Here is a 13215-nt window from a genome sequence, read left to right as displayed (position 1 = left end):
GAAAGTTTCTCGACTTAAGAAAAAAAGTCGTAGGCTGGGGTTGCTAAAATCTGCAGCAAGAATGAATCTGCTATCTGTGAAATTGTCTTCTGAAGAAAGAAAGAGAAATTCATGGTAGTTTTGCTGCTGCACCTCAAACTGTGGCAAAAGTTACAACCACAGTTTGTGATAAGTTGTTCGTTAAGATGGAAAAGGCATTCAATTTGTGGGTGGAAGACATGAACTTCTAGAAATGATTTCTGATTTATGGCAATGAGATTTGGTACTGTCCAAGGTTTCAGGCATCCACTGGGGGGCTTGGAACGTATCTTCCAAGGATAAGGGGTGGGGACTGCTGTATTACATTATGATCACCTTTCCTTTCCTGGGCACCTTTCTGTTTCTGTCTAGTTAGTAATCGTGTTTTTTGTTTCCTTAGTTTTTTTCATGTACTTATCACAAGCCAACTTCCTCTTAATACACTCAAGCACACATCAATTTCACCTTCTTTGGAAACCCCGTGCCCAGAGCCTTTTGACCTGCCCCTCCTGAGCTGGTCGCTTTCTTGGTCGCTGCACAGCGGTTGGCTTAGGATGCTCCTTTCCCAGCATCCCACGAGTCTCTTTGCCTCTCTTGTGTTGCATCTTTGTTTCCTGCATCCCATGTCTTCCTCTTTCTTGGCTTACCTCCTGGTTTTAGTGGAGTTATTTATCCAATAGCTTGTTAAAAGTGACTACAGGAGGGGTAAACCATGTTGAAATGTTATATGCCTGAAATTGCCTTCATTCTACTCTCATATTTGATTGATAGTTTGGCTTGAGTATAGAATTATAAGAAATAATTTTCTGTCAGATTTTGAAGGCTTTGCTCAATGGTGCTCTAGCCTTGGGTATTGTAGTAAAGAAGTCCACAGCCATTCTGATTCTTGATTACTTCGTATAAAACTTGTTTTATTTTTTTCTCCATTTCTCTCTGAAAACTTGGAGGATATTTTCCCTAGTGTTCTGAAGCTTTACAATGATATGCCTTGGTTTGTCTTAACCTGGTTTTCTAATAACAGAGCCCGAGGCTGGAGGCTTATGTGCTGTTATTTGGGAGTACAATCTCAGGAAACACCCAAAAAGAAGCAGGGAAACAGGAGAGATAATATGGCGATGTATTATCAAGCTGGCTGCTGCTACAGGCAATTGATTGTGTGATCCTATGGACCTATCCAAGAAGCTGCACAAATTGAATTCAGGACCACTTGAATTTATCCACTGCCTTCAGTCTCTCAATGATCAAAGCTTTGCTCCACTCGACATAAGTTTCCCTATACTTCTGGGTTGTGTACCCCTCAGTATCACACAACTGATAGTCATAGGGGAGCAGGTGAGAGGCACAGCACTGCCAAGTGGTGAAGCTCAGGATAGGTGACCCCAAGCAGCCATCGCTATGGAAGCTTTTGCTTTTAATGGCTGCAGCAACAAACTTTCTCCATAACCATGGAAACAGGACATACTGTTGCTAGGGGGTGATCTCATCAAAATGCAAGTGTGTGGGGCAATTGCAAATATCTGAATTCCATACCACTAAGGTCTCACTTTTTAGCCATTGTGTTGGATACTTGGGGGGCCCTTGCAATATTTCAATGTTCAGCTTGTAAATGTTCTCTTAAAACTCCTGTTTTCAGTATAGTCCCCACTGCCCTCAACTGTCCCAGGTGTCTCCCAGCATGTAGATTCCCTAGCTTTCTCTCTCCATAGAACAAACCTTCAGTCTTTTGCTGGGTGCAGGAGGGACAGTTGCTTGACTTCACAGTATGGAGATCTGGGTGTCTAGCTTCTTCTTAAGTCGACTTTCAGCCAATCCTTTGGTTTTTTATTCATCTTTACTGCCTCCTCTGGAGGCATCCGGCAGCACCAGTCCTTGACCTGTTGCGGGCTCCCTTGGTGTAAATCATGTTGAGTTTTGACCTGCCTTCTAGTTTAGGATTCAGCTTTCATGAGTCTGCTCAGGCCATTGCTACTCATTCAACTGCTTTCCAGCTTCCTGAATTTTGCTTTTATGGTTGACTGCTTTCCTGTTCTCTTTATCCTTAGGGATTTGTTCTTTAAAAATAAGAACACTTCACTGTTATATTCATATTTCAGGAGGAAAGAGAGAGAATAGCAGGTGCTTAATCTACCATTTTTAGCTGAACAACAGCATTACTTTTCTAAATCAAATTGTCTGGCTCCAAGCATCTCCTCGCCTAGGTGACCTGATATCAGTCAGACAGCCCATCTCAGTTTACCTCTAGGAGCCTTGGTTGGCTTTTAAAGCAACAGCCTTTTTATTCTATCCTGGGGCAGGAAGAGGATGGCTTCCAGCTCTCCGGGTTTGCTTGCTTGCTTGCTTGCTTGGAGAAGGGAGGCAGGTGGAAAAACAGCTCTTAATCTTTTAGGCTTCTAAAATAGCAGGGTCAAAACTCTGGCTAAGGAGTTAGCTAGACCTGGGTTTGAATCTAACTCTGCCACTTAGCTATGAGGCTGTAAGAAACTGACATAAGCTATCTATGCCTCAGTTTCCTCAGCTTCCCAATGTGAGGAACGATACCTCCCTTCCAGGGAGGTTGCAGGAAGTAGAGGAACTGTCTTATCAGGTACCTGGCACAGGGTCTAGCACGGGAGATGCTCAACAATGCTGGCTACAGTTGGTGTTCTGGAGTCTCTCAAGGGAGGACCTCCATGCCTCCATGGTGCCACGTGCACCCCCAGACGTGGCTGCCTGCTTCCTTCCTAGTCCTCTGAAGCCGGAGGTCACCTGGCTGGAAGGAGGTCTATGCCCACGGTTGTCAGGAAATGCCTCATGAGCATCCCCACTGCAAGGCCTCTTTATTTCCCATTCAGTGTGCAGGCTTCCTATCTGATAGACTCACTGAAGGAAAAAGGAAAGATTTAATTTTTCCACCTCAGATTTCAACTATAGCTTTGTTTTAACCTTCTCAAGTGCCAATCTTCTAAGAGGTATTTTGTGTCTGAGCCCTGCATTCCTGCTGCCAGGCATCTGCCCAGGAATGCTTTCACACTCATCAGGGCTCTACAGGTGTGTACAGAGCGGCCATGCTTTAGAAGTCAACTGCACTTGGGAGCAGCAGAGCAGGGAGTCAGAGGTCACTCTTTTGGTCACCTGAGCAAGTGGTGGCTCTGAGGAGGCACCTTGGCATCAGTCCCTGAAACCTCTTCACACGCTTTCCTCTCAGTCGTGGTTTACCAGTGTTCAGAATGCTGTGACTCTAACTGTTACCAGCCCATCCACAGATGGAGAGAGTGCAGCATGGGGCAGTAACTTAAAGGAGGTGCTGGAGTTACCAGGTACCTTGGAGATTTAATAATCATGAGATTTAATGATAATGCTAAGTAATAACTATAAAAATGTATGCAAGGCTCTGTTCGCAGCACTTTATATACATTAAAATATGTTGAATCTTCACAGCAACTCTTTGAGGGAGGAATCTTTTTCATACTCATTTTTCAGATGGAGAAATTGATGTGAAGTATATGCTCATTAGTGGCAAAGCTGGGGGTTGGACCTAGAGAGTCCAGCTCCTGTGTATCCTTCAGCGCATCCTTCCAGATGCTGCCTTTCTGAAGTGAGTGTAAGTATTTGTTGAAAGATAACACAATTCATCATCTCCCGTGTCTCAGCTGGTGTCAGGAACCCCAGCCCATGTAATGAAGAGACAGATCCAGGTATTTCTCATGTCTTTAAAATCCTTCTGCTAGCACTGCTTCCCCCAGGTTATCTGGGAGCATTGAAAATTCTTCTAGATAAACCCCTGATGGCCTGAGCTAATTCTTTCCCCCATGTGCCCTGAAGTCCCCAGGGCCAGAACTGGCTCCTATGTGTTGGGAAGGGCTTGGTCTCTGCAGGCTGGAGGCCAGAGTTGGAATCCCAGCTCTTCTACTTAGGTGGTGTGTCACCTTGAGCAAATTTCGAAGTCTCTTTTTCGAGTTCCTCAGCCATAAAATGGTACGATATTTCCTTCCTACCTGCTAGAGTCATTGTGAGAATATCTGGAGGCAACATCCTTCTAGCCATAACAGTGAAAAACATGTAACAAACTCATGGTGTCATCAGATGTTGGTGGAGTCCTCAGGTGGTGGCACCCAGAGCTGCTATCCAGTATTCCATGCTTCACCAGCCCTGTCCCATAAGTTTGGAAAGATAAGTGGCCTGAATGTAGGCAAGGCTAGATTTGCCAGAATTGGCATAAGGGAAATTATTATATCATTACCTTTTTACTTGAGACAGTGAGTTGCTGGAGGGCAGGGGCCAAGCCTTCTTCTCACTGGTGTCCTTATTTCATGGTCCAGTGCTTGGCATTAGGGAAGGTCAGAATAGAAGGATAAAATTGTAATGCAGCACAATTTGTCTGGGGAGCAACCTCACCCCTACATTGTTCCTTTGGAGGAAGCTGCCTCCTGCCCCAGGATGCTCTGGATTCCCACACTGGTTCCCTGAGGGTCTCCAAAGTGCATGCCTAACATCATATGCCTTTCCCAGTATCCTTCACTCCCTATTGTCTACCAGTCACATGTTGGGTTCCAGGCAGTTATAGATAGCAACTCAATACCTACAATAACATAAACCACTCTGGTGAAGGAGGGAGTCTGAAAAGGTGAACTCATACTCAGATATTACCCAGCCAGAGTCTTCTTCCTGCTAGGCCATATTCTTCAGTAGAACCCTAATGCTTTCAAGGCTTCTCAAGAAAGCCTCCTTCTTGAGGCTTTCTCAAATCCCCAAATTTGAGAAACACCGTTATAGCATTTTATGTTCTCCCATGAAATACAGTAGAGTGGGCTGCAAGAGTTAAATTTTCAATTTCTGTCACTGTCCTTGAAAAACAATTTTTACCTTGGCTTTTGCTGAAATGATTTTTTGAATTGCTTTTCGTATTTCATGAGGGTGGAGAATTCATTTGGATTATAGATTTCTGCCATCTCTAAGTTTGACATTCCTTTCTTTCTTGCTTTAAAAGCTAATATTTTCTGGTTCTTGTCTCCCTGTGTACCACTCCCTCCCCACGCCCATCCCAACTGAGAACCATCATTTTCTAAGGCTTCTTTTGGTTCTCATTCCTTCCCCAGCACTAGCTATTGCCATTTGTTCACCAAGGAAGTTTCCATCACATAATAAGATTACAATATCCCTGATGTTATGCTATGGAAGCTAAGCAGCAGAACCTGGGCAGACAGCCGTGGACACATGACTGGCTCCTCCTACCATATTTGCTTGAAGTAAATGAGATTCAGATCTGCGCCTCAGAGGAATTTCAAATTACACCCTGCCGTGGACCTTTAGCCTCTTACCTTCCCCAACTCCCCCCTCTCCACCCCCCAACAAATCCATTAAGGTAAAATATCTATGGTGTTTTTAACTGTTCAAAATAGTTTTATTCAAATGTGCCAAGAGGGCATTTGCTTAGGCAGATTAAGAAATGGGCCGGGCATGGTGACTCACGCCTGTAATCCCAACACTTTGGGAGGCCGAGGTGGGCAGATCATGAGGTCAGGAGATCAAGATCATCCTGGCCAACATGGTGAAACCCCGTCTCTACTAAAAATATAAAAATTAGCTGGGTGTGGTGGCGTGTACCTGTAGTCCCAGCTACTTGAGAGGCTGAGGCAGGAGAATCACTTGAACCCGGAGGGCAGAGGTTGCAGTGAGCCGAGGTCATACCACTGCACTCCAGCCTGGCGACAGAGTGAGACGCCATCTCAGAAAAAAAAAAAAATGGTTAGGAGAAGATCACAAGAGATTTTTATTGCAAATAGGAACCTTTTTCTGTATGTAAGAACCCACTGTGTGGGCTGTCATTTACAAGGCAGGGCTGGCTTCTAGGATTTAGCACACACTGAATTGCAGCAAGTCAAGGCTGTGTGAAGTCATGGGAAATGGCTATGTGAAGTCACAGAAAGGGACAACGTGAAGTCACAGGAAGAAGCAGAGTGAAGTCACAGGAAGGAGCAGTGTGAAACAATAGGAAGGGGCTGGAAGATGTCATAAGAAGAAATTATGTGAAGTCACAGGAAGGGGCTGTGTGAAGCCACAGAAAGTGGCTGGGTGAAGCCAGAGAAAGGGGCTATGTGACATCACAGGAAGGAACTGTGTGAAGCCAAAGGAAGGGGTTGTGTGAAGTCACAGGAGGAGGCTGTGTGAAGCCACAAGGTCAGTATGAAGCCACAGGAAGAGGCAGTGTGAAGTTAGGAAGGGGCAGTGTGAAGCCAGGAAGGGGTAATGTGAAGCCAAGGAAGGGGCTGTGTGAAGTCATAGGAAGGGGTAGTGTGAAGCCAGATAAAAGGGCAGTGTGAAGTCACAGGAAGCGGCAGTGTAAAGCCAAAGGAAGGAGCAGTGTGAAGCCAAAGGAAGGAGGAGTGTGAAGCCAAATAAAGGGGCTGTGTGAAGTAACAGGGACAGTGTGAGGCCAAAGGAAGGGACAATGTGAGGCCAAAGGAAGGGACAGTGTTGAGCCATAGGCAGGGGCTGTGTGAAGCCACAGGAAGGGGAATGGGAAGTTATAGGAAGGAGAGTGGGAAGTCACAAAAAGGGACTATGGAAAGTCACAGGAAGGGGCAGAGGGAAGTCAAAAGAAGAGGCTGTGGGAAGCCATAGAAAGGGGCTGTTTGAAGCCACTGGAAGGGGCAGTGTGAGGTCACAGGAAGGGGCAGTGTGAGGTCACAGGAAGGGGCTGTGTGAAGCCACTGGAAGTAACTGTGTGAAGCCACTGAATGGGGCAGTGTGAAGCCACAGGAAGGAGCTGTGTGATATCACAAGTAGGGGCAGTGTGAACTCACAGGAAGTGGCTCTATTAAGCCACAGGGAGCCACAGGAAGGCAGAGTGTGAAGTCACATGAAAGGGGCTGTGTGAGGCCACAGGAAGGGGCTGTGTGAAGTCACAGGAAGGTAAGTGGAAAGTCACATGAAGGGGCTGTGTGAAGTCACAGGGAAGGGCAGTGTGAGGCCAGAGGAAGGAGCTGTGTGTAGCCACAGGAAGGGGCAGTGTGAAGTCACAGGAAGGGGCAGTGGGGTCACTGGAAAGGGCTATGCGAAGTCAGAGAAGGGTTGTGTGAGGCCACAGGACGAAGCAGTGTGAAGCCACAGGAAGGGGCTGTGTGAATCACAGGAAAAGGCAGTGTGAAGTCACAGAAGGGGTTTTGTGAAGCCACAGGAAGGGGCATGGGAAATCACAGGAACAGGCTGTGGGAAGTCACAGGGAGGGGCAGAGGAAAGTCACAGGAAGGGGCAGTGGGGTCACAGGAAGGGCCTATGTGAAGTCAGAGAAAGGGGTTGTGTGAGGCCACGGGAAGAAGCAGTGTGAAGCCACAGGAAGGGGCTGTGTGAATCACAGGAAGAGGCAGTGTGAAGTCACAGAAGGGGTTTTGTGAAGCTACAGGAAGGGGCATGGGAAATCACGGGAATGGGCTGTGGGAAGTCACAGGGAGGGGCAGATGGAAGTCACAGGAAGGGGCAGTGGAAAGTCACAAGAAGCCACTGGAAGGGGCAGTGTGAAGTCACAGGAAGGGGCAATATGAGGTCACAGGAAGGGCTGTGTGAAGTCACTGGAAGGGGCAGTGAGAAGTCACAGGGAGTGGCTGTGGGAAGTCACAGGAAGAGGCAAATGTGAAGCCACAAGAATGGGCAGTGTGAAATCGCAGGTAGAGGCTCTGTGAATCCACAGGAAGGGGCAGTGAGAAGTCACAGAGGCAGTGTGAAGTCAAAGGAAGGGGCTGTGTGAAGCCACAGCAAGGGGTGCTGTGAAGTCACAGGAAGGGGCAGTGTGAGGCCACAGGAATGGGCAGGAGGAAGTTATAAGAAGGTGCAGTGGGAAGTAACAGCAAGGGGCTGTGTGAAGCCACAGGAAGGGGCTGTGTGAAGCCACAGGAAGAGGCAGTAGGTAGTCACAGGAACAGGCATTGTGAAGCCACAGGGAGGGGTATTGTGAAGCCAAAGAAGTGGCAGTGTGAAGCAACAGGAAGGGGCAGTGGGAAGTCACAGAAAGGGGCAGTGTGAGGCCACCAGAATGTGCAGTGGAAAGCTACAGGAAGGTGCTGTGTGAAGTCACAGGAAGGGGCTGTGGGATGTCACAGGAGAGGTGTAGTGTGATATCACAGGAAGGAACTGGGTGAAGCCACTGGATGGGGCTATGAGAAGTCACAGGAAGGGGCTGTATGAAGTCACATAAAGGGGCTAGGTGAGGTCAGAGGAAGTGGCAGTGTGAGTTCACAGGCAGGGGCTTTGTGAAACCACAGGAAGGGGCAGTAGGAAGTCACAAGAAGTGGCTGTTGGAAGTCACAGGAAGAGGCAGTGTGAAGTCACAGGAAAGGGCAGTGGGAAGTCACAGGAAGGGTAATGTGAAGCTACAGGAAGGGGCAGTGTGAGGCCACAGAATGGGGCTTTGAGAAGTGGCAGGAAGGGGTAGTGTGAAGTCACAGGAAGAGGTGGTGTGATGCCACAGGAAGGGACTGTGTGAAGCCACAGGAAGGGGCAGTAGGAAGTCACAGGAAAGGGCTGTGTGAAGCCACAGGAAGGGGAAGTGTTAAACCAGGAAGGCGCAGTGTGAAGTCACAGGAAGGGGCTGTGTGAAGTCACAGGTAGGGACGGGGTAGTCACAGGAAGGTGCTGTGTGAAGCCACAGGCAGGGGCAGTGAGAAGTCACGGGAAGAAGGAGTATGAAGTCATGGGAAGGGGCTGTCTGAAGTCACTGGAAGAGGCAGTGGGATGTCAAAGGAAGGGATGGTATGAAGTCAGAGGAAGGAGCTGTCTGAAGTCACAGGAAAGGCCAGTGTGAAGCCACAAGAAGGGGCAGTGTGATGCCACAGGAAGAGGCAGTGTGAAGCCACAGGGAGGGTAGTGTGAAGCCAAAAGGAGGGGCATTGTGCAGCCATAGGAAGGGGCATTGGGAAGTCACAGGAAGTGGCTGTGGGAAGTCACAGGAAGTGGCTTTGTGAAGTCACAGTATGGGACAATGGGAAGTCAGAATGAGTGGCTGTGGGAAGTCACAAGAAGTGGCTGTGTGAAGTCACAGGAAGAGACAGTATGAAGTCATAGGAAGGGGTGGTGTGAAGTCACGGGTTCTGTGTGAAGCCACAGGAAGGGGCACTTTGATGTCACAGGAATGGGCAGTGTGAAGTCACTGGAAGGGGTGGTGTGAAGCTACAGGAAAGGCCAATGGGAAGTCATAGGAAGGGGCTGTGTGAAGCCAAAGGAAGGGGACCTGTGAAGTCACAGGAAGGGGCTGTTTGAAGTCACAGGAAGGCACTGTTTGACGCCATGGGAATGGGTGGTGTGAAGCTACTGGAAGGGGCTTGTGTGGTCACAGGAAGTGGGAATTTGAGGTCACAGGAAGGGACTGTGTGAAGCCACAGGAAGGGACAGTGAGAAGTCACAGGAAGGGGCTGTGTGAAGTCACAGGAAGTGGTTGTGTGAAGCCACAGGAAGGGGCTCTGTGAAATCACAGGTAGGGGCACTGTGAAGTCACAGGAAGGGGCTGTGTGAAGCCACAGGAAGGGGCAGTGGGAAGTCACAAAAAGGGGCAGGGCGGTGTGAAATAACAGGGAGGGGCAGTGTGACATCACAGGAAGGGGCAGTGGGAAGTCACAGGAAGGGGCAGTGGGAATTCTCAGGAAGGAGCTGTGGGGAGCCACAGGAAGGGGCTATGTGAAGCCACTGTAAGGGGCTTGTGAGGTCACAGGAAGGGGCAGTGTGAGGTCACAGGAAGGGGCAGTGTGAAGTGATAGGAAGGGGCAGTGAGAAGTCACAGGTAGGGGCTGTGTGAAGTCACAGGAAGGGGTAATGTGAAGCCATAGGAAGGTACAGTGTGAAGTCACAAGAAAGGGGCTGTGTGAGGCCATAGGAAGGGGCTGTGCAAAGTCACAGGAAGGGAAGTGGGAAGTCACAGGAAGGGGGTGTGTGAAGTCCCTGAAAGGGGCTGTGTGAAGCCACAGGAAGGGGCAGTGGGAAGTCACAGGTAGAGGCAGTGTGAAGCCACAGGCAGGGAGGTGCTGTGTGAGGCCACAGCAAGGGGCCATGTGTAGCCACAGAAAGGGGCAGTGTTAAGTCACAGGAAGGGGCAGCGCAGTGTGAAGTCACAGGGAGGGGCAGGGCAGTGTGAAGCCACAGGAAGGGGCTATGTGAAACCACAGGATGGGGTTTGGGAAGTCACATGGAGGGGCAGGGTGAAGTCACAGGGAGGGGCTCTGTGAGGTCACAGAAAGGGGCTGTGTGAGGGCAGAAGTAGCAACGTGAGGTCACAGGAAGGGGCTTTGTGAAGCCACGGGAAAGGGCATAGGAAGTCACAGGAAGTGGCTGTGTGACGTCACAGGAAGAGACAGTGTGAAGTCATAGGAAGGGGCAGTGTGAAGTTGCAGGTAGAGGCTGTGTGAAGCCACAAGAAGGGGCAGTGTGAGGTCACAGGAAGGGGCTGTGATGACAGGGAAACAGGCTGTGTGAAGCCACAGGTAGGGGCCGTGATGACAGGGAAACAGGCCGTGTGATGCCACAGGTAGGGGCAGTGTGAACATGCCAGAAGTGGCCCTGTGAAGACACAAGTAGAGGCTGTGTGAAGCCACAGGAAGGAGCAGTGTGACATGACAGGAAGGGCAGTGTAAAGTCACAGGAAGGGGCAATGTGAAGCCACAGGAAGGGCTTGTGAAGCCACAGGAAGGGGCATTGTGAAGTCACAGGAAGTGGCATTGTGAGGTGTCAGGAAGGGGCAATGTGAAATCACAGATAGAGGCAGTGTGAAGTCACAGAGGCAGTGTGAAGTCACAGGAAGGGGCAGTGTTAGGTCACAGGAAGGGTAGTGTGAGGTCACAGGGAGGGACAGTGTGAAATCACAGGAATTGGCAGTGTGAGGTCACAGGAAGGGGCAATGTGAAGTCACAGAGGCAGTGGGAAGTCACAGAAGGGGCAGTGTGAAGTCATAGGAAGGGGCAGTGGGAAGTCACAGGAAGGGTCAGTGTGAAGTCATAGGAAGGGGCAGTGGGAAGTCACAGGAAGGGTCAGTGTGAAGTCATAGGAAGGGGCTGTGTGAAGTCACAGGAAAGGGCTGTGTGAGTTCACAGTAAGGGGCAGTGTGGGGTCACAGATAGGGGCTGTGTCAAGCTACAGGAAGGGGCCCTGTGAAGCCACAGGAAGGGGCAGTAGGAAGTCACAGGAAGGGGTAGTGGGAAATCACAGGAAGGGGCAGTGTGAAGCCACAGGAAGGGGCAATGGGAAGTCACAGGGAGGGGCAGTGTGAAGTCACAGAAAGAGGCAGTGTGAAGTCACAGGATGAGGCTGTGTGAAGTCACAGGATGAGGCTGTGTGAAGTCACAAAAAGGGGCTGTGTGAAGCCACAGGAAGGGGCAGTGTGAAGCCACAGGATGGGGCTATGGGAAGTCACAGGAAAGGCCAGTGTGAAGCCACAGGAAGGGCCAGGGTGAAGCCACAGGAAGGTGGGAAGTCACGGGAAGAGGTAGTGTTAAGCCACAGGAAGATTCAGTGTGATGTCACAGGAAGAGCTGTGTGAAGTCACTGGGAAGTGGCCGTATGAAGTCACAGGAAGGGCTGCTTGAAGTCACGGGAAGTGGCTGTATTTAGTCATATGGAAAGGCTGTGTGAAGTTACAGGAAGTCGTTGAACGAGACAGCAAAAATCGCAGCAAAATCCCAGGTTTCTTCCCCATGCTTAGCACCCTCCTATACTCACATCTTTATCCCAAGATTGTGGATTCTTCCCTCATCCTTGTGTGTGAAGTGAAAAGTACATGGGCTACTGGAAAAATTTAAATCTTGCCTGCCAGTGATCTGAATTTCTACCATTGTAACGTTATCATATCAGCACATATGTTGTAGGATTTTGAGAGTTCCTGGCACGTGGTATGTGCTCAACAAGTGGCCATTTTTATTGGGCACTGCTATAGTCACCCCACAAGTCAGATGTTTTCAGTTTCCTGGCTGATAGTCTGGATAATTCTTGACGTGGAACTGGGGCACCATCTGGTTCTGGAATGAGCAGGAGGCATAGAACCTGCCTGGTTTAGATATCAAGCCCTAGACTAATTTAAGGATAACAGATTATTAGTAAGCTGCTTCTGATGCTACCTCTCAAATATGCCCAGATTGGAGTATATCAAATGGTGGAATTTTTCTCATTGATATTCTTCTATTTCTCAAATAAAGAATAAAGGAGGACAAGAGACATAACAAAGCTGTTTTCATTTTGAATGAAAAACATTTAGCCTAAAAATATTTTTATTTTTCCTCAATTTGTCCTGATAGAAAAAGGTTGCAACCTGCCTTTGACCTCATTCAAGCCTCACTTGTGGATGAACTGATCAGTCCTGAACAGATAAGCCCCCTTTGAGAGAAGGCCCACCCCTAAGACCCAGTGCAGTCTTTCAGAATTAGGGCTGGAGCAGGGGCTTTAGGTGGCAGCTTCTTCCTAGGGTGGCACAGCAACTAGGTCAGCTAGCTCTGAAGCTAGACTGCCTGGGTTCGTGCCCTGGTGCTGCCCTTGTCAGCAGTGTGAGCCTTGAGCCTCTCTGATTCTTTATGCATTGTTTTCTTCACCTGTAAAATAAGGATGATAACAGTAGTACAGATCTCATAAGACGGGCATGAGGATTAAATTATAAGTAAGGTTTTCAAGCAGTCTCAGACATGTAGCAAATGCTGAATCAATGTTAGTTATCATTCCTTTGGTTTTCTTTCTTTTTCCTGGAATTGGCTGAGCCAGAAATTACAGGGGCAAAAGTCCACTCTTGTCTTGAAGTTGCTGATGTGTAAGGAAAAATCAAACCCTCTGATGGAGCTGAGCAAGGGAGCCTGGCCTGGTGGTAGCTTTGGAGACAGGCTGCCTGTTATTCTTCCCACAGTGGAGCAAACAGCCCAGCCTCTCAGGACCCAGCATATCTGACTGGAGAGGGAGGTTGTGCCTGTTGCCTTTGCCCTAGAGGCCGGTTCAGCTCTGCCTGCCTGGGGTCTGCCTTTGGGAAATCAAGGAAAGCAGCGTTGCCTGCTGAGTTCCTCCTAGGACTGGGAAATGTGCTTTTAATCCAGCCCTCTGAAAGTCTGCTCATATATTCCCTTTCACCCCAGCCATAGTTTTGTTATGGCAAACTGCACTTTAAGAAATGGAACAGAAACTCCAAATTCCCAAATCTTTGCCAGTTTAACTCAGAGCCTAAGTAGTGATGAATCAGGCATGGTGGCTGTTTAGAAGGGGGCA

The 13215-nt window shown here is 48.9% G+C and overlaps 1 protein-coding gene across 2 annotated transcripts in view; it reads left to right on the top strand.

Annotated features, from left to right (window-relative positions):
* The window catches only part of GASK1A (golgi associated kinase 1A), an 81332-nt gene that overhangs the window by 26073 nt on the left and 42044 nt on the right, over window positions 1–13215 (top strand). The window contains exon 2 of one of the 2 annotated variants that reach the window (XM_063636625.1): window positions 3478–7661. The exons of the other annotated variant lie outside the window; for it this stretch is intronic. Within the exon in view, the coding sequence (XP_063492695.1) occupies window positions 7641–7661 (21 nt within the window). The 5' untranslated portion in view covers window positions 3478–7640. The remainder of the gene's footprint in view (window positions 1–3477; window positions 7662–13215) is intronic. 2 annotated transcript variants of the gene reach the window in all.

Source organism: Symphalangus syndactylus, chromosome 1 (genome assembly GCF_028878055.3).
Source record: "Symphalangus syndactylus isolate Jambi chromosome 1, NHGRI_mSymSyn1-v2.1_pri, whole genome shotgun sequence".
In the NCBI taxonomy this organism is placed as follows: Eukaryota; Metazoa; Chordata; class Mammalia; order Primates; family Hylobatidae; genus Symphalangus; species Symphalangus syndactylus.
Note: the sequence above shows the minus strand (reverse complement) of the source record. Positions and strands in the feature narration are given on the sequence as shown.